Below are 21,468 nucleotides of genomic sequence, written 5' to 3' on the forward strand. Positions count from 1 at the left end.
GACCATGCTCTGCAGCAACAGCGCTATTGCCAGGTTTTATTGACACAATGATGATCTCTCATAGGACCTTGTGCAAAGCACCTCAGTCTTTTTTCATATGGGACTGAGCGTGTTAACTGTCACTCAGGAATCAAGAGTTTTTCTGGAAGATAAAGAAGTATCTATAAAATGTACCATGATCTTAGAGAAATATAGTACAAGATTTTGAACACTATTTATCAGCAGCATACGAGAAGAGTCATGGGCTCCAGTAGAGCCATATGCTGGCTGACACTTTGCTTTTTATCTAAGACTTAAGAGACCTTACAGGTAATGACAGAATAACTAATGATAAAATAAAGACAAATTTGCCTTTGTATCTTAGGAGTCTACATCAACCTAAATAACAGTACCTAGCAGTGGATATTTAAAATCTTTATTGGTATTTAAGCTAATATAAATTCTAACATCAAAGTTTGTCAGATGTGTTAAGAGAACACAAAGCTACATTGTTACATAAATACAAAGATGATACAAAAATCCACTTTCTTTTACCTTTGAAACCCAACTACATGGGATGTGGAAATATTTTTTTATCAAGTAGATAATCTGTTTTATCAATAGCTAGAAAGCCATTTTTGTAAGTTGTCTTTCAGCTGAAAAAACAATACACTACTTACATCATATTGGAAAAGGAATGACCTCAAGATTTCCAAGCAACACAGCTATTTTTCACATCTGAACTCCCCTGCTGATCATTAGGAACAGTTTCAAATGTCCCATTCTTGGCTTTCATTTGTGCCAAACCCTGGACAAGTCTGTAACAAGGTTATGGTAGCAAAACACTGCGTTTCTGCATGGGGTGCTAAGTCGTCTGTCCTCCCTTCTTCTTAGCACAGCATCATTCACATTAGTCCGAGGTCTCTCCTAAATCAAACTGTGCTTATATACAGAGGAAATATGAAATCAAAGTTATTTTCCTTCTATCTCTTGCAAGCTAATAAACTACCTCAAATTCATTGTTTAACTGAATATACTGTTCTGTGCTTAGAGATGCTGTGGTCCAAACTCTGTCTTCAGTCAAGGTGAGGCAGAGGTGAATACGGCCCCAAAAGGCTCAGTGCTGGATCAACACACTCAAGAATGGGATAGATAGTCTTTTGTTGGTAGGTATTTGCAGAATACATTAAAAAAGGTAGGGGGGCTTCCTTATCTGATCCAAAATGGTGCAGTTTTCTGTATCACATTCTTACACAATTCCCAATTATCTAAAATGCTGAGGAATGAAAGACAGAGTTCTGTTTCTTTTGACCAAATAGCTGGAAGTATTAAAAAGTTAAGGTAGACTAGAAATAAAACACGATTCCAATATGTTTTAAACCAGATTTAAGTTTTTTTTTTAATTCAAATTGACCCAAAGCAAAACTTACATTACAAAGGAAGAACAAAATACATTATGATATAACACACTAGGAGTTACATGAAAGCTAAATTTGTGGGCAAAGGGCCTCATCCCAATCACATTCTGGGCTGATGAGCAATTCTGCAAGAAAGTTAGAATCTCAGTTTTTGTATGGTCCACTCTGGTAATTAAACTACACATTCTCATCTCATAGGGTGTGTATCCGACAAATCAAGCTAGACTCCCTCACGCTCCAGATGTGTACTCTTGCTACTGCCAGAACACTGAATTCTCTAGCGGAAATGCTGTTCCAAGCATGACTGATAATGAATTAAAAAAACAAAATAGTCAAGTCCTCCAAACTAATAAGCGTGGATTATTCTGTGGTAAATAGTTTAGAAATATGGGAATTAAATAGTCTAAAAAACTTACTCTGCTGTACATTTATAAACACAAATATTTACACACAAAAAAATCTGTTTTTAAAAGATGAGGTCTGCAGTTCATTAATGATCATAATCTTTTATGAGCTGGTTTCTTTGGTGTACTTGCCAAATATATTTCTATAAAGGTTTAGTAATAGGCTTAAATAATAAATTTCAAAAGAAACATAGAAGGATCAGTGACAAATTTGATTCTGAACATTTCAGTCAAGATTGAAGTGAACATTTCAGTCAAGATTCTGGAAAAACCAATCAGTTGATTTTCTGAAAATATCTGTTCTCATTATGTTACTACAGAAAGCTTCTCTGCCAATCAAATTCAAGTGCAGACCTGCACGTTCATCCCTATATTCCACAAGTTACCAACCTGGAGACATTTTAGTTATTGTTAAATATGATATGTGATTGGGATTCTATTAACAACAACAAAAAAAAACATTCTTTTTAAACTTCCAGAAAAATGAAACCTCAAACAATAAATAATGGAATTATACACTTCTTCATTAAATAGAAATTTTGATTCCAGGAAGAGCGCTCATAATTTTTTTCTGAAGTCGCAGCAGCAATACAGAACAAAGAATTTACCTTCATCTGACCTTTATACTTGGAATTCCCTGACTCAAACTCAGTGGCTAACTTAGTTTGGAAACCTTTGACTGGCTGGGGAAAGAAAATCATTTTGAACTAACTGAATAAATTAATAGACACATGAGGAAATAAGTCCTGTGCAAATGTAACATTAACATCACTGCTCAGAGTGCAGGACCCCGCAAGCCCTTCCATCTCCTCGTCTCCCTGGGCCCAGGGTTTCAGGGAGAAGTAACACAATTCATTTCTGGCCATGCCAGGTCCCTGATGCCGCAAATGTGTCTTAGCTCTGACCTGGCTATTGGTTTCCAGAATGAGAACACAGCTCAGCTCCTAGCTTCGTAAAGGACTCTCTCTCAGAAGATAACTTTTTGGAGATATTTTTATGAAAAACAAAAAACAGACCACCCATTTCTATCCATCATGTTCCAGTTACAGTTTTGGGATGGTTACAAAACTGGCCACACTCTTAGTGGCTCCCTGTAGAAGAGGCTACGTAGCCCATCCGTGATGCCCCACATCAACCTCTTCCCGAAGCTGCCTGTTCTTCAGAAACCTGTACCCAGCCTAGGCCCAGCAGATCAGACATCTGATGCCACAGCTACTCTGCATCCAAGAGAATAAACTCTGTGCTTGAGGAAATATCACTGCTGGCTCTGAAAAGGGTAAAGCCAGAGTAGACTCCTAATTCTGCTTGGTTATACTTTTCAGGTGAAACAGCTTTATACTTAATGACTTAAAACTACAAATTCAGACAAGAGAAGCCCTTCATCTTGTAAACTTCTGATAACGAATTTATTACTGGTGTGTAACTATTCTGAAATTTCCTAAAGCACTAAGAACAATACTGGGATATTTTTAAAGTTTCTTCTGAAACTAATATGATGACAAATCAAGCACAGAACTCATTTCCAAGGGCATCACCATAGATCCCTAAAGCCTCTAGAACCATCGTTATTGACACTTTATCATATTTATGTTTACACTGCAAACATATGCCAATCAACCCAGAAAATAACTGTTCTGAAGAGCGTCACTGTGTATAACTTTAAAATAGATAGGAAATGCTTAATTAGCATATTAGGAATTAACCAGATTTACAAATGTGCACCCATTAGAAATTTTACCCTTTAGAAATTTTATTTCAACTGGGAAGAAAAAAACACCATGAAACCACCCCAAATTATTTAACCATTAAAGCCAAATGGTTTAACAATATTTTGGGCTATTTTTAGGGAATACTCTACCACCAGGACATGAAATTTTCTGCTTAAAGTGAAGTAAAAGACAAAGCTTAAAATGGAAATTGCAACTGACATACTATGGTTCTGCAATTAAAATTAGTGGTGGTTCCTGTTCTCACAGGCATGTCAAAGCCAGCTGTGGAATGAGGAACATCAAGTGAAATAATGGATAAAATACACCAGAAAGAGTACTGCACTGGAGGCACTGTTTTAAAAACAGAATACATGGGCTTTATAAAGTTATTTTCTTTCCCATTAGTTTTTTTAAAAGCACAATTCAACTAGAGACAGAAGTTGAGACGCAACGTCTCTGGGTAGTGTACTACAGTTGTTAAAAAAATAAGTTAAAAACAAGAGCACACCAACAGGAAAGCAGAGGTAATGGATTTATGTCATCCAAAGCTACATTAATTAGGAAAAGAACAGTTTGAAACAGGCAATTTGTACTTATTAAAAATGACTGAGGTGACAGCGTTACTTTAAAATTTTCTTAGGGCGTTTTCCAGTAGAACCCAGGATGTCCCGGGTAAAACTGTGCCTCCAAACTGTAACAAGTGCTCTGCTGGTTTATAATATTGTGCACGTCAATGAAACCATAAATTTGAAAAGGGTAAATTCTCCACTCCTAACCTGCTTGTGTCATTTTGGAAAAACAATTGTTTTAAATGCAATATTGTATAGAAAGCTTGAACCTCGTAAACTTGGACCAAGAAACCAAATTAAGACCTTCAAGCATGTGGGGTGTGTGTGTGTGTGTGTGTTTATATATATAAAAACATCCCTCCCCTACAATGAAAACCAAACAAACAAACAAAAAAAACCTAAAAGTGTATACCTGCTTTCTGATTTCACAGCAAATCAGAAATTGCATAGGATATACTTTGTGCAAGGCAAAAAGCCTTTTAAGTATCTGGAATATAACTCCTAATCTTGCTCACAGTTCTGTGTATATCAGATATCATCAAATTTGTGTTTTAAGTAGTCTTTCATGACCTTGGCAATTGGTAGTTCATCAAGTAGCTTTAGGTTTTGAAGGCCTATACACTGTCGAATTTTAATTCGGCACAGGTCCTGCAAGTTTCTGGGCTGTCCTATAAAGACAGAAAAAAGAAAATGTTACAAAGCTGCAAAGCACAACATTTAAGGCCGGCTTTAAGGTTCTGAAAAGAATAGTTTATTTCACTGGGACGTGTCTCTCTGTGGACTTTACATGCAAAGGATCAGAGAGACTCTAGCTAGGAGGACATGTCCTGGGTACCTTCATACGGCGTCTCATTTGATTCTTTTCACATTCCTGGGAGGGTCGATATTTTCACCTCCATTTTACAAATAGGGACACTAAAGATCAGGGATTTTAGTCAATTGCTCAATGTCAGACGGCCAATTAAAGCTTTTTAGACAGAGGCTAAAACCAGATCTTCTGACTCTAAGCCTGGTATGCCTACCAGTACAAACTGGAATGTCAGTTCTTGTCCCAGGTAGGCCTCTAATATGCTGGGTGAACCAGTGTGAGGCAAATCACTCTTCTGGGCCTCAGTTTCTCCACCTGAAAAGTGAGGGAACTAAAAGAGATGCTTTCTAACATGGCTCCTCCTGTCAGCTCACTGTCCAGGGCACGGAACACAATCCTGGGGAGCTCTCCCAAATGACATCTGCCCAGCTGTTCACCATGATTCTGGACACAGCAGAACTTGGCTGTGGGGAGGGCGTGGACTGGGAGGGAAGGGGGGGGGGCAGAAAAAGCACCCCAAGCTATTCTGAATCTCCATCTCTTCAAACATGCCACCCAGACCATCTGCCGATAAAAACCTCTGCTATAACCTAACTCAAAAGAAAAATTACAAAATGCAATTTCTTTCACTTTTGAATATTGTGTTTTACCAAATCAATACAGATGACCACAACACAAGCAAAAATTCTTTGCCACAGAGCCTCAGAAGTGTTTGGATTCACATAAATTCTACTTTCATATTAAATGGTAATAATAATTACAAACTGACATATGTTGAATGTGTACTCTGTGCCATGTAGTCTTATAAGCTCCCGACATATACTAACTCGTTTAAACCTTTTATGAGGGAAACACTTTGATCATCATCCCCATTTTACAGACTGCTTGCGTCTCTAAGTAACATGCTCAAAGTCAAGCAGGATGCTATACTTCAGCGATTCTCAAACTTCTTGGTCTCAAAACCTCTTTACACTTTACCATATTAGAAGTTAAAACAGAAATTTCAGGAATACTTATTAATTCATTTAAAAATAACAAAGATAAACCCATTATATGTTAACATAAATACCACTGTTATGAAGGTAACAATATTTTCAAAAATAAATGAGAAGAATGGCATTCTTTCACATTTCTGCAAACCTTTTAAAGGTCTGGCTTAACAGATGATAGCTGAACTCTCATATACGTTCTTACACTCAATCTGTTGTGATGAAACCACATCATCCAGTCTCTGGGGAAGTCCACTTACTCTCATAAAAGAAGGAATGTGGAAAAGACAAATAATATCTTAGTATTATTATGAAAATTGCTTTGACCTCGATATCCTGAAAGGGTCTGGCTAACTCCAGGGGTCCCGAGGCCATACGTGGAGTACTACTGCTATACTTAGTACTTACTTGAATTGTACTCGTTTACAGGGATCACCATTATTCAAAATTAAGTAATTCTTTATAAACAAAAAAGGGTCTTTAAGACAGACCTCTGCTCTGTAAGGCCTGTATGAACATGTGCTTTCCAAGAGGTACTTAATACATGGTCTCTTAACAGAATCACAGCTGAAGCTACTGCTTTCCTAAAAATGGCTGTAAGCTAGGGGCACGTGTATCCGTGGATGTCTGCATAAGGATCCCTGTGAGGCTGTAGCACTCACTCATGAGTCTCTTGGTGAGGTATGTCCCCCTCATCGTCCAGATCTCTACTAAAAGGGCACTGCTGAAAGGGAGATGAGGTCAGGTTCCCCATCAGATACTCTCTGAGCTCTTTTTCTCTACAGTACTTAACAAGGCTATGATTTTACATTTACTTGGTGACTACCCATTAATGTCCATCTTCCTCACATGTTCCATGAGGGTAAGACGATTTCTGGCTGCCAATGCAAAAGTCCAATGCCTGACACAATACTCAACAAATACTAGTTGAACAAATGAACACTTAATACGCTTGTCCTTAAAGTATAAAACAGTCAGCTCATTGCAAAACACACCCATGTCAATGGCAAATCATTTTCTAACCTGTTTTGAATTATTTTTCATCACCATTCATGGGCTACCTTTAGGAAGAGAATATATTATCACTGTCATTTTTCAATAAATGCTTATAGTATTTGATCTGCAAATGCAAACCAGAATATGTATCAGATTTGAATCTTCTTTTTTTAAAGAATTTGATTTTCCTAATAGATGGCAGGTTCTTTTCAAGTACAATATTAATGAAAAGAACAACCACTATGTATTCAGGCAAAAAACAGATGACATAGAATTGACATATATAAATATACATGTGTACTTAAATGAAAACATATCATCTAACAATGTGGAAAACCTGTATTATTGGAATTTGCTTAGCTTAGAAAAGATGGAGACAAAAGGTTCCAAATAGGGGATCTTCTGATGGTCTCGTTTTGTGGCAGATTATACTCTCCAAAAACGACCACAGTACCTCCTATGCCTCATGTTCTTTTTTTACAACGTGACTGGATACCCCATCATTCAGAGACGGTATCTAGGTTCCCTCTCCTTGAAACTGGGTGGGCTCGTGACTATGGTGGAACTCATAGATCATAGCTTTCACCTGGCTCTTGGGACATTCACTCTTGGCACACACCTATCACCACGCCATGAAGAAGTCTCAGCAGTCTACAAAAAGGAACTGAGGTCACTGCCCAACATCCGGGCTGAGCTCCCAGCCAAGTGCCCGCACAACTAGCCAGCCATCAGAGTGAGCCGTTTTGACAGTGGAGAGGCCCCAGTCAAGTGGCTCCAGATGACACTGCTTGGAGTAGAGAAGTAAAATAATCAACTATTATTATTTTAAGCCACTAAAATTTGCAGCATTAGATAACCAAGTGAGATTCTGGGACGTGGAAGTAGGGGGTTGCCATTAGAAAAAAAATCTAAAATAGGTGGCTTTGTCATTGGGACCAGGCAGGGGGGAAAAGCTTTGACGAGGCTGTTGGTCAGGGCTTAAAGGAAAGTTTTAAAAATGTTACTAGAAGCTGGAGGAAAGGGGAGACTTTTAATTGTTTAATAAATTCAAGGGATGCAGCTAAAGAAATACTTACTACCACCCTCAGAAGCTATTGGTGCATTAGCCTTTCCCAGGGAAAAATGCACTTTCTATGCCTAAATATCAGAAAGTTTTACTCAATTTGCTACCGAATTTTCTTCTTCTGAAGCAGTGTGTTGTGGCAGTCTTTTAATGTTTGGGGAGAATGTGATCTTTTGAAGATTTCCTGACCATGTATAATTCCTGTCTGCAGAAAGACCTTGAATGGTAAAGGCCAGAGTGGGTAAAAGCATCAACTCTGCAGCCAGCATCAACTGCTGGCCCCAGTAGCTCTTGGGTGAGCTACTTAGCCTCCTGCCTTGGTTTCTGCGTCTATGAACTAAGGATAACACCACCTACATAATAGGCCTTACAAGCATAAAAAGAATTAGTTTTGGTAAAGTGCTTACAATAGTACCCAGGCATATAGTAAGAGCTATAGGGTATTTGGTAAATAAATGGTAAAATAGTAATTTTAAATACTTGTAAGGATATGTTTTGCTTCCCCTTCTCAGAAAAGCAGAGGGCTCCTTTTTGGAAGATGAAGCTTCCTGGTGTTAAGACGGTAAGAAAACTAGCTGACAACTTAACAGTAAAAGAACAACTCGTAATCTAGTCCTGGGAAACAGTCCTGAGCAAATTGATGGAAATCATATTCTGGAAATCACTACATGACCTGGATTCGGCAGAGATGTGAGAACTTTGTATAAAAAAGCTGTGCAGTAATGAAGTGAGGTGTGTCGTTATACTACTGCTCCACAAATATACAGATATTCCCTCACCTTGCCAGGCAGTGGCACTGAGTGAAAAGCAGGCTACATAATAAAGAGTAATAAAGACTAATTGTAATGACTGTTATTTCTAAGACTATTTAAGGACCCATTTTTTCAGGAATATCATTTTAGGAATAGAAGATTATGACTGAAAAGAAGTACAGGCATACCTCGTTTTATTGCGTTTTGCAGATACTGCATTTTTTACAAATTGAAGGTCTGTGGCAACCCTGAATTGAGGAAGTCTATCAGCGCCATTTTTCCAGCAGCATTTGCTCACTTCATGTCTCTGTGTCACATTTTGGTAGTTCTTGCAATATTTCAAACATTGCCATTATTATTATATTATTATGGTGACCTGTGATCAGTGATCCTTTTCTTGAAGTTACTACTAGGCTAAAGGCTCAGATGATGATTAGCATTTTCTAGCAATAAAGTATTTTTTAAATTAAGGTACGCACATTGTTTTTTTAGACATTGCACACTTGATATACTACAATATAGTCTAAACACAACTTTTCCATGCACTGGGAAACCAAACAATTTGTATGACTTGCTTCATTGCAATAGTCACTTTATTGCAGCGGTCTGGAACAGAACCTGCAGTATCTCTGAGATGTGCCTATTATTTATTTTCTTGTCAACATATCACTCAAAAGTATTTGCTGAGCACCTACTGTGTACTTAAAAATGTACTGTCCCAAAGATTAAAGGGGCAAGAGAAAGAAGGAGGTGGTGGCAGAGGAAAAGAAGGCAGAGAAAGAGAATAAAGGGAACAAAAGCAAAAAACCAACACACGTGCACACTGTTTACCAGGTGTCTTAGAAAATTACTCCTGTCCTGTTAAATAGCAACTGCCTTGTCCGTGGGATGACAGGGGAGACCTTGGGGGACATCTCACAAAAAGAGTATAATTTAAGGAATTATAAACACTATGGGGGATACAGAAACACTACAAACTATTATTCATACTAATGAACTACAATGGGATTACATAATACTTCAAAGGGTATAAAATAGGAAATCAGCTTTTGAAGGGTCTGGTCTAGTATAATTACAGCAGCATAATTTTGAAAATTAAATATCCTAAAGCACCTCCTTTTGACACGACAACCATTGCATTTATAATAGGCTAAACTTATTTATTTAGCGCTCTCCATCTTAGGTCAACATCTGGAATGGTCTCCCAATACCTCTTTGTTTTATCTCAGTTTCCCATTGTAAGATCCTACCATAAACACGTTTTATTCCTTTGCTCTTGCCTCTGAATTCCCTTCACAGGGACTTAGTATGAAATGTGTTAAATCTTATTTTACAGGACAAAGGTAGTTGTGAGCTCACCTCAAAATAAAAATCATGGTATTGTAAAATAAAAGGCTACTCTGATTTAACTCTTAGATAGAATCCAAAAGTACACAATATCAGCCTTGATGACATTTGTCCACTTGTTACACTTTTCTTCACAGGCACACGAGCTTTGACCTATTTTTCTCATTTGCACTAAGCCAAACAAAAGCATATATTGCTTCCTAACAAATAACAGAAATCCCTAGAAGCCTACATAAAAAATAGAAAGTAATACAAATATGATAGAAATAGTACAGAATAAGGTAATACTTTCCATATCAAAGAACCTTAAAATGTGGTGTAATTTGACTTAAAACTGTGTACTATTTATTTATTTGTAAAAGTGATTTTAATAATTGGGACTAAATAACCTAATAAGACTACAATGTAGATGTGTAGCAAAATCCCCATTGAGAAGAAAAATCAATAATCAAAAATAACCTTAGTTAAAATGTGTTACACAAATTATTTCCCCAAAGAGTTATACTAAGTAACACTATTTTGGTAAGTCATACTAAAAAAAAAAAAAAGGTCAAAGAAATTGATTAAAGAAGCATTTGAAAGGAACACAGGAGTAAGGGCACCTGATGCCGAGGGGTTGTATGGGGTCATCTGCTTACATACCTACCTGTTGCTGTGCTGGACTTAGCTGAGAAAGTCACAGCCTAAATTTCACTTTCTTAAAGTCATGATTTATATTCTTACTTTTTTTTTTCTTTTTCTATGAAGAGAAATTTGGCAGTTTTTTCTATCTATCTATCTATCTATCTATCTATTTATTTATTTATTTATTTATGGCTGTGTTGGGTCTTCGTTTCTGTGCGAGGGCTTTCTCTAGTTGTGGCAAGCGGGGGCCACTCTTCATCGCAGTGCGCGGGCCTCTCACTATCGTGGCCTCTCTTGTTGCGGAGCACAGGCTCCATATCAGTAATTGTGGCTCACGGGCCTAGTTGCTCCGTGGCATGTGGGATCCTCCCAGACCAGGGCTCGAACCCGTGTCCCCTGCATTGGCAGGCAGATTCTCAACCACTGTGCCACCAGGGAAGCCCTGTTCTTACTTTTTTTAAAGTTTAAAACTTTGCAGCTAAAACATACTACTTGACTATGACTAAAATTTAAATAAAGACATATTTCAGGTTACTATAGTGTTTATAAAATAGTATTTTAAAATGCCCGTGATTTCAGGTTACTGTAGTGTTTATAAAATAGTATTTTTAAATGCCCATAACTTATGTTCTAGAAAGCAACAATCTTAAGTACTTGATGGATTAAGTCTCTGCAAAACAGTTTATCCAACTCATTCCCATTTACCTAACCTTTTACTCTTAGAAGTATGAGCCCTTTATTTTTCAAATTCCTTTTGGTCAATTTACTTATTTAAAAAGTTTTTACTTAAATAAAATATTTTAAAATTATTTAAATTAAATTATTAAATACATTAAAATTATTTAAAATTTAATTTAAATAATTAATTCCTTTTATTAACTCCTTTAATTCCTTAAAACATACAAATCGAAATATTGATACAAACCAGCACTACCTTTTACATACCACTGAAGCATACTGAGCAGCTACTTCAAGTATTTGAACAGCATCTGCTAGAAACACAGGTCACTGCATTACCTTAGACTCCTCTGGATATTAAACACAAACCCAACTGGCATATTCTCTGCCTTAAGAGTAATTTATATGAGAGCCTGCCATGCTATGTAAAAAATAAAAATAAAAAAAGGTGTTTAGTGAACAGTTAAGTGGTTAACTTACTCAAGGACTCCTTGGCACCTCTGATATGCTGCTGTGCATGGTGAATATCTGAAACTGGTATCTAGAATCCAGGGTACTAGTCTTCTAAACTGACTTGCACTCTTAAAATTATAGGACCTCAAAGAATTTTTGTTTAGTGTGTTATATCCATCTATATTCATCATATCTAGAAAATAAACTTTAGAAATTTTAAAAATACTTATTGATTCACTTAAAATAATAGTAATAAATTTATTATCAGTTGAAATAAGTTTTTATGGGAAAAAAAGCTGCTTTTCAGAACAAGAAAGATTTCATGAGAAGAGTGGCACTGTTTTACATCTCTGCAAATATCTCTTAGGTCTGGCTTCAGAGAAGACTACTGGATTTAGAGATCTGCTTCTGCGTACCATCTGTTGTAATATGCTGTCTTGATTGAAGTAGATGAAGAAAATCCAGACTCACATAGGTAGTTGGAAAAGGAAGGAATATTTTAATGGCCTTTTTAGATAATCATGGATCTTCTTTGATACTTCACCAAAACTCAACAAGAGGTGTTTTTTTAAAGGTTAGATTAGATGCAATATGGAATCTGAAACCACAACAATGAACTTTTTTATACTCTTTCACATTAAAATCCATTGGTCTGTTTTGCCCTCTGAACGGATCTTTTACCCATGCATGATTTTGTAACATCATGCATTAGTTGTTTGGAAAATACTGGCTACCTGGGTTATTATGCAGATCTTCCAAATGTTGACCCAATTTATTACATGATATCAAAAAATTACTTTTGTTATTATCTCTACTAATCTCAAAAAAGTCTTTACATATTGGGAAACTGTCAATGTCCCAGTGGCAAATACAAAAATACAAGCTTTTCAAAATTCTAATTTTCACTTGAAAGCTCAGATTTTATGACACCATAAATACTGTCAGTTGTTTTCCTTAAGGTGACAAATGCACTTTATCATTTTCAAGAAAATGTCTACCAAATACCAAAGCCTAAACAGCTATAGTTTGGCTGTCCGTCCATCCTTCAGGTAAAAATGGTATTCCACCAAAAATGCTGCTGGTTCAGCTCAAACAAATCACAGATGTACTTTTCCTCAATTCAGTCACAGCACTTCATTACATAGTAAGAATACTTTCAATTTCCATCCCACAGAATATTTAAAAGGTACATACTGAAAGGGATAAGATTTAATAAAATTAAATCAAAGAGATTCCTAAATGTAACTGGAACACTCTTTACTGAGATTGCCTTGTGGTGAAGAACACAACTACTAGTACCCTCTGGGACTACTGCCTTGATTAATGCTGAGGTACCTGCCATTTTACCCACCACCGTTCTTACACCATCAGTGCAAAAGTCAGTGCAGAGATGTAGACGTAGAGAATGGACAGGTGGGCACGGCGGGGGAAGGGGCGGGTGGGATGAATTGGGAGACTAGGTTTGACATAAATACACTACCATATGTAAAACAGATAGCTCATGGGAACCTGCTGTATGGCACAGGGAGCTCAGCTCCGTGCTCTGTGATGACCTAGATGGGGCGGGGGGATGGGGAAGGGGGAGGGAGGTCCAAGAGGGAGGGGATATAGGTATACATATAGCTGATTCACTTCATTGTACAGCAGAAACTAACACAATGTTGTAAAGCAATTTTACTCCAATAAAAAAAAAAAAGAAAAGGCAAATAATATCTTAGTATTGTTATGAAATTAGTTTTGGCCTCATGGGCACCTAAAACTGTCTTGAGGACCCCCAAGAGTCCACACTGTTCTACATGAATCCAGAAACAAAATAAAATAAAACCACAAGCAGTAGGATATCATCCCCTTTAAGAGTGTTTATTGGCAAGAATTTTTAAAAGGAGGGACCCCACGGACTATGGTGTAATTCCCCCATTTTTCAGAGGAGGAAACAGATCCATGAGGCAGGTGGAGGCTAAGCAGCTTGCCTAAGTTTATTAGGTAAGTCAGACACTGGGTCAAGAGCCCATTAGCTGCTCTCTCCACCACCAGACTCAGTTGATTCAACAGCACCCATGACACAGGCACAGCTGAGAAACCTTCAGGACGCTATAAGGGAGACACGTGCCTCTGAATACAAGTGGGCAAAACTCTACTCAGCCCAAGGGACCATGGATAGGATGATTTTCACACTGTAAGTAAAAGTGATAAAAACAATGAACAGACTTCAGGTTTCAGCTCCAACATATAAAGAACTTGAAGTCCTCACTCCAGTCCTTACAAGAAGAAAAAGCTGAACAAACTGAAATTAATGACTTATCTAGGACCCATCGGTAAACTGATGTCGCAGGGCAAACCTCCACCATAAAATCTGGAGAGAGAATCAGATCTAGAGTCACAGCTGAAATCTGTGCACCTGCAGCAGTAGCTACTGGAGCCACAAACTGGTAGGAACACTTAAATGGTCATTTTGACAAACTGCCAGTAGCTGTGCATGGACCAGCCTGAGAGTGAGAGCCACAGTCTTAGGAAACCCCCGCATGTTCTGAGCTTTCTTTTCAGGAACCCCATCAGGTTCTCACATGAAGAGCCAATAAAGACCCCCTCATGGCTCTGCCAGGGGGAGGGTGAGAGTAATTATCTGGCATACACTCAGAAACTTCACAACAAAGTCTGTTCTCCAAGGGAAGAGACTTCACCAGAGTCTTACCCCACCTGGAGAATAAACGTTTCTCTGACTTCAGCCACAGCAGTCCTCCTAGCTCGCCAAGGTGCGGGTATTTGGGGGTGGGGGGCAGGGCATGAAACAGGGGAGAGGGCAAAACTGCTTTCTCATGAAATCTCTCTCTCTTTCTTAAAAAACTTTCATATTCTGAGTAACTCCTTGACTCGGAAAGTTTACACTGTAGGGCAGGGAGATGATAAGGGGAAAAGAGCACTAGATTACAATCCCCTTGCTCAAGGAGAGTTCTATTATTATTTAACCATTTCCTCAGGGTAAGCTTTACTTATGAAATAGTCTTTCTTGAAGTTTTAACGTTGCACCTCTTTTAACAACAGTTTCTTGTGCTCGCCCTTTCTTGTGCATAAATGTTAATTTTTTCTTTTGAATTGGGCAAACATTCCTACAATCTCTGCTCTTTATCTTCAGCTAGAGAATTTTTGCCCATTCCTATATGCCAGAGCTTCCATGATCCTCTTAGCTCCAAATGGTGTCTGTGCAAACGCTACGTACAAATTATTCTACTTTAATTAACTGCATGCATTTGCATAACCCTCAGAATGAGTGTCTCCAACAGACCTCCATCAACGGACCTCCATCAGAACGTCTGCTGCTGTCTGTCATCACCACCATTTCTACCTGTCATTGGTCACATCTTCATTGCTCTCTCTGTTGTTGTCCCTTTAGTTTATTTGCTCCACTCTTTTTTTTTTCTAGTAAGAGAACTAAAAGACCAAAAACTGGCTTCTCTAAGCAGGAAACATCTTTCCCTCAGCAAGGTGATACTCATTCTCCAGGTATGATCTTTGGCTCTTCTTAGCTGTATTTACTGTTCCAGGGCACAAAAAAGCTACTCCTTCAGTTGACTGGCTTTCTGGAGGCGACCACATTGACTTCCAGCCATTCTAGAAGGCAGAGGTTTCTGGAAGTCTGTCTGTAGAATAACAACACCTCTTTGTGGCTTCTCCCTCTACTGTGACCAACAAGGCACCCACAGATACTACCTTATAACTAAGCCACTAGACCTGCTCTGTTTTTATGGAGTGTGTATCAGAGTTTTTATGGCAATTTTTCTAAAAAGCCACAGTAGCTTTTAGATTCTAGGATTATGATTGTCTTGAGCTCTTCCAATTTAAATAACTCGCTCTCTACTAAAATGGCCCTGAATAAAGACCACCAAGTGGCATTTCTGCTGTCCTTACACCTCAGGAGTCTGAGTTATCAGATTTGAGGCCAAGGACTCGGGGCCTAGAGAGCGGTAGCTCTCAGCAGCAGTAAAGACTGAAAGGAGCTCAGGGATTTGACTTGACGGCTCCCTGAACCACCCAACCATCTTTCACTCTGGTTTTCTTTTCTTTTTTTAAAATTAATTAATTAATTAATCTATTTTTGGCTGCATTGGGTCTTCATTGCTGCACGCAGGCTTTCTCTAGTTGTGGCGAGTGGCAGGCTACTCTTTGTTGCAGTGTACGGGCTTCTCATTGCGGTGGTTTCTCCTGTTACGGAGCACGCGCTCTAGGCGCGTGGGCTTCAGTAGTTGTGGCAATGGGCTCAGTAGTTGTGGCTTGCGGGCTCTAGAGCGCAGGCTCAGTAGTTGCGGCGCACAGGCTTAGCTGCTCCGCAGCATGTGGGATCTTCCCAGACCAGGGCTCGAACCCATGTCCCCTGCATTGGCAGGTGGATCCTTAACCACTGCGCCACCAGGGAAGGCCTCACTCTGGTTTCCAAGAGAGCCAGTACAGAGCTCCTGAGGGCATCAGCTACAGTTGGTCCTTCTAGCACATAATTATTCACTAGGAAAAGAAAGTCTAATAAATAATGCACAGGTGAAGCAGAAACACTTAATTTGCTTTTGGCAGGAAACACCACTGATGGCAAAGTCAAGAAGTAATGAATTATGTTGCATCACCTGAAGACAGAGGATAACTGCAGCCTTCCAAGGACAGATGGTCCTTCACTTCTGAAAAGCATCCCAAGTTTGCTCAGCCACCATCCTTACAGATGCAGCCAATCAGCCAACCCACACTTACTGAGGACCTACTAGGTGTATGGCTCTGCTCTAGGTGCAGTGGAGAACTTAAACACAAAGAGGCAGTCCCGTCGATTTTTCTATCTGCCCTAATTTTAAAGGTACGTGTGAATCTCTTTTTAACTCAACATTCTTGCTCTCCAGCAGCACTCCATGGTGGAACTGAGCAGCTCCAAGGGCCGGGGGATGAAGGGGCAGCTCCCCCCATCCCCCTGGCTGCCTGTCTCCAGATGCAGACTACACAACAGTTTATAGAGTTGAAAATAGAGGCTAGGGTAGAATAAGAATCTAAGGGATTCACTCTGTAGGTAGCAAGCCAGCTCTTGCTGTTCATCTACCCTCACTTAATTAAATATTTTATTTAAAAAAACCCCACATATAGCACTTAAAATGTGCCAGGTACTGTTTTAAGTGCTTTATAAATATTAACTCATTCAATCCTCACAACAAGCCTGTAAGACAGATACAATTACCCCAATTTTAAGATGAGGACACTGAGGCACAGAGCGGTTAGCTAACCCACCCAAAGTTACAGCTAATATGTGGTAGAGTCAGGGCTGGTCTAACATAGTCTAGCCCTAGTCTACACCATTAACCACTGAGCAAAGTATTTAACAAACAGGCTGCGGCATTTATGTGTGTAACATGCCTTCCTGAAGACAGACAAGGAAGTCAAAACAACAACAATAGCAGCAACAACAAAGAGATATTCAGAATTTATTAAGAATAAGATATACTTTATAGGCTACATACCACGACAGAATTCTAACCTCAAGTTCAAGAGTAATCTTATCTTTCACTACACCAACACCCCTAACGGTCTATAAATGAAAACTGCTAGAACATTTGCTGAGAGAATCAGCATTTGAATTTTTGCTGTAGTCTTTTCCTAAAATGTGGCCTGGATCTGAAGGGTCAGCTGGGGAGGAATCAGCACACACAACATCTCCTGTCTCTGGGTACATCAGTGTGCCTCAAAAGCTTTCTGCAAGGGACCACCTACCAGATAGCCCAGAACACCTCTCCCAAGGCAGGCGTATCTGTGCTGTACAAGTCGACAGCCACTAGGCACTTGTGGATGTTTAAATTTAAATTAATACAATTAAATAAAATTAAAAATTCAGTTCCTATGTGGCACTTTAATAAGTGTTCAACAGCCACATGGAGCTAGTGGCTACCACAGTCGACAGCAGAGAGACCATTTCCATCATCACAGAAAGTTCTATTGGACAGCATGAGTTAGACCCTGAGTGTGATTTCTGTTTATGCTTGAGTCTGAATATACTTAGCGGTAATAATTTCATCCTTCCCTTCTTATGAATAAACAAAATCCAAATTACACTTCATTTCTTCATAAGTTTTCTACTCCCAAATTCAGCTCTCAGGAGGGCAGTGGATTATTTACAAGCAGGTCAAGTAAACTCCTCACCCTCCAGTACATGGTACCCAGAATGTGTTTCTTCTTCCATAACAATGAATGAAACATAAAACTTAGGTGAGGAAGGGGAATTCATTAAAAAGTGTGACAGACAAATGTTTTGTTTATAGACTGTGGCTTCATGTGGGATGTTAAGCTCTGAGACACATACTTGACTAGTCACAAGGAAGTCGGACAGAAGAGGGTGGCTACTCCACACAAACTAATACCTCTATCTGAAAAACAACACGAACACGTGCACCACTACATACAGTGGGTCAGACACTTTTCCTGGCTTTAAAAAAAAGTGCCCACACAAAAACAGGTCAGTTATACAATCCTGTGTGGGCCAGAGACAGTGGCACCAAATTTTCCACTGGGAGCAAATTTTTCTTTACAACACTTTCTGATTTCTATCATCCTTAACCTGCATTACTAAGATGCCTGATAAATAACAGTTGTTCCATTTCATGTGTGTTCACATTGTAAAGAAGAAGAAAAGCAACAATAAAACATGAGCAACAGCTTAGCAATAAAGCACAAATTCTAGGACACTTCCATAGCTGTGGATGCTAAGATCCAAAATTCTCCTAATTCCTCAATCTCAATTCCAGGAAAGCCTGGAAAGACTATGTTTATGACCAGTAGGAACTGCCTTGTTCTAGCATCGATCTTAACATCTAACATCGGGGGTGTTCTAACACCCTATCTACCCCCATTTACTTTTAGTAACACAACTGAATTTTTAATGAAATCCTGTGATATAGAGCTTTCTTTTCATTTCAGATGAATGGAATGAGCAGGGCTAATAAGAATCATTAATGTCTGGTCATTTTAAGTTGTAAAAATACCTTAAGCTCCTCAGAAGATGCAAAATTTGTTTAAAAATGTAATAATAGTAATAATTAAATTACATACTTGTGACTTCTTGTAAGAAATCCAAACATGGTCGACTACTTCCAGAAATGCTTATTGAAACAGCCAGTGGGGTCTGTCCTTCATAGTTCCTTGTGTTTGTGTCCGCTCCATAATTATATAACATCCGTGCACAAAGCACATCATCCCTAAGGGCAGACAAATGTAAAGGAGTCTGTCCATCTTCTAAGCGACCCAAGTTTGTGTCTGCTCCTCTCTGAAGGAACATTCGGCAGTAAGAGTGATTGCTTTTGATCACAGCGTATCGCAACAGGAAACCGTTCTGAATGTCGATGTTGGCATTGTGGTCCAGGAGGATTTTCACACAGCTTGACCTCTCTCGGATAATGGCGAGCTGAAGCGGTGTTGTACCTTTATCACTGAGCGGGTCGACCTCAGCCTTGAACTCCAGTAGGAGTCGGACAAATGAGTCCCTACCATAGTGAGCAGCCACATGAAGGGGAGTCCAGCCATCATTGCTTTTTGCGTTAATAATGTCGCTCCTGTATTCAGATTCTAACATCAGGCGTGCAATCCGGGCCCGGCCATGCATGGCTGCGTAATGAAGTGCAGTGAAGCCTCCAATTAAGTCCTTAACTGTGGGATCAGCTAGAGTTAAAACCAAAATGAAAACATTAGCAGACTCTGAGACAAAGCAACAAACTCTGCCATGGCACAGCACATCTTAGCCAATTCTCATATGAAATGTGAAATGATTAAACACTATAATGAATATCAAGTCCTTCTTGCCTTAGCTTAATTGAAATACCGTTTTAATGGAAAAAGAATTTTAGTAGAAAGTTATCAAACCTCAATTAATAGGATGAGTATATGACTTACAAAGCGTTTAAAAGCTATATACAAAAAACACAGAGTGCAGATCACCACATCCCCTCTCTTTGCTAATTTCACTCTTTGCTAATTTCACCAATTGCCCTTGGCTTCCCAACTCCCTCATCTCTGTACTGTTTCATGTTTCTCTTCTGTTTTGAACTTTTTGTTTTATTTTCTCTTCTGCTGCTTCTTGGTCTTAAAAAGAAGCATGTGTAGCAACATCTGCTGCTCTAAATTACGGATGTACTGTGGTCTGGCAGACTGTGTTGTTTTAGGGTGTATTAGGTAAAAATTAAAAAAAAAAAAAAGGTTTTCTGTGATCTGTAAGAATTCCAAAACATGTAAGATATATGTTAAGTGATCTTGATAAATCATGTTTTTATAAGATAAAACTCTATTCTGAATTCTTCGTTTTACAAGAACTTTGGAGTTTGTAAGAATTAAGCAGCACACTTTGTGTGAAAAATTGGGAGAAACCTCAGCATTGAATAAATATTATTTTCTAAAACAGTTCCAAACCTCTCTCCTAAATCGACAGATTTCTGGAAGAAAAAAAAGAAATAAAAGAGAAGAAAAGAAACTAAAATGATTTATCTGCTGTGTGACTCCTCAAGTCACAGACTTTTGTCACCTGCCCCCAATCTTTCCTAAAGCTGAGGGTCAGTTCTACACAGCTCTCATCCCACTAGCCTTCCTGGACAAGGGCAGAAAAGGGGCAAGAACCCTCATATGCTATAGGTAGGTCACTTCCTGGAGGCCAGCAATTCTGTGTGAAGATAACTGGTTGGACCTAACTACCAAGGATTAAAATACTTTCTCCTTATAAAAGTCACCATTAATTTTTAGCTTGTTCATGAAAGAGAAAAATTCATAAGTGTTCTTCAAACAAACAAACGAAAAGCCTCCACAGTCATGTGATTAAACACGTTTTGTTTAGTAAAATGTTGCTTAGTTCTAAAACATTTTATGACAGTTTGGTCTCTCAGAAAAACCTATGAGGCAGAAAACTGTATCTAAAATAGTAATAATACTGTGGAGCATACAAATTTCAATTAAGAAATAGTTACAACAAAAGCTATAAAAAGTTAACACTTTTTAGGTAAGCTATATCAGTTGAATTTCTAAGATTATTTCATATAAACTGACATTACACAACAGTAATATGACTTTTATGTGTTTAAAGAAAATAAGGGTATCATATCTGCCTTGGTCTTCACTAAAAGAAAAATATACAGTACCTATTCACTACTTAATTTAAAAAAAAAAAAAGGAGCAAGAATATTTAAACAATGCACATTGCTGCCATCTACTGGTAAGGCATGAACATGAGCTACTAATGTTTCCATTTTGACAGATGATGCTGAGCCCTCAAGTCTGTTTTCAGATACCTTACTTACCTAAAGTAGACTAAGTGAAGACAGACATGAAATCTAAAAGAACCCCTTCTATTCAAATAAAACCGTAAATCTTGCCAAGATGGCCATTCCTAATCTACACCTGACCAATCAACTGCTTCCAGATATTCTCTCTTAATCTGTTAGTGAAATTTAAGAATACCCTTTTTCACTTCTCCCACCTTTCATCCACCATGGGTGCCTTTAAAGTTGCCAGCAAACAGTCTCATGTGCATCCTATACTTGCTTTATTTGACAGTAAAATTAAAATTATGTTACATAAAATTGCACTTGCATCTTTAGTTTTCCACCTCAGGTCTTTTTTAGATTCTACTTACAACTTGGTGCTCTACTGAGCTAGGAAAAACAAAGATTAACAAATACAG

The 21,468-nt window shown here is 38.4% G+C and overlaps 1 protein-coding gene across 1 annotated transcript in view; it reads right to left on the reverse strand.

Annotated features, from left to right (window-relative positions):
• Positions 1-1,350: 1,350 nt before the first annotated feature.
• ASB7 (ankyrin repeat and SOCS box containing 7) overlaps positions 1,351-21,468 on the reverse strand; it is a 50,637-nt gene continuing 30,519 nt past the window's right edge. The window contains exons 5-6 of the mRNA XM_082386357.1: positions 18,858-19,463; positions 1,351-4,747 (exon numbers count right to left, since the gene is read on the reverse strand). Coding sequence (XP_082242483.1) covers positions 4,608-4,747; positions 18,858-19,463 — 746 coding nt within the window. The 3' untranslated portion in view covers positions 1,351-4,607. The remainder of the gene's footprint in view (positions 4,748-18,857; positions 19,464-21,468) is intronic.

The sequence above is a fragment of the Balaenoptera borealis genome, assembly GCF_965194805.1.
Source record: "Balaenoptera borealis genome assembly, chromosome: 3".
In the NCBI taxonomy this organism is placed as follows: Eukaryota; Metazoa; Chordata; class Mammalia; order Artiodactyla; family Balaenopteridae; genus Balaenoptera; species Balaenoptera borealis.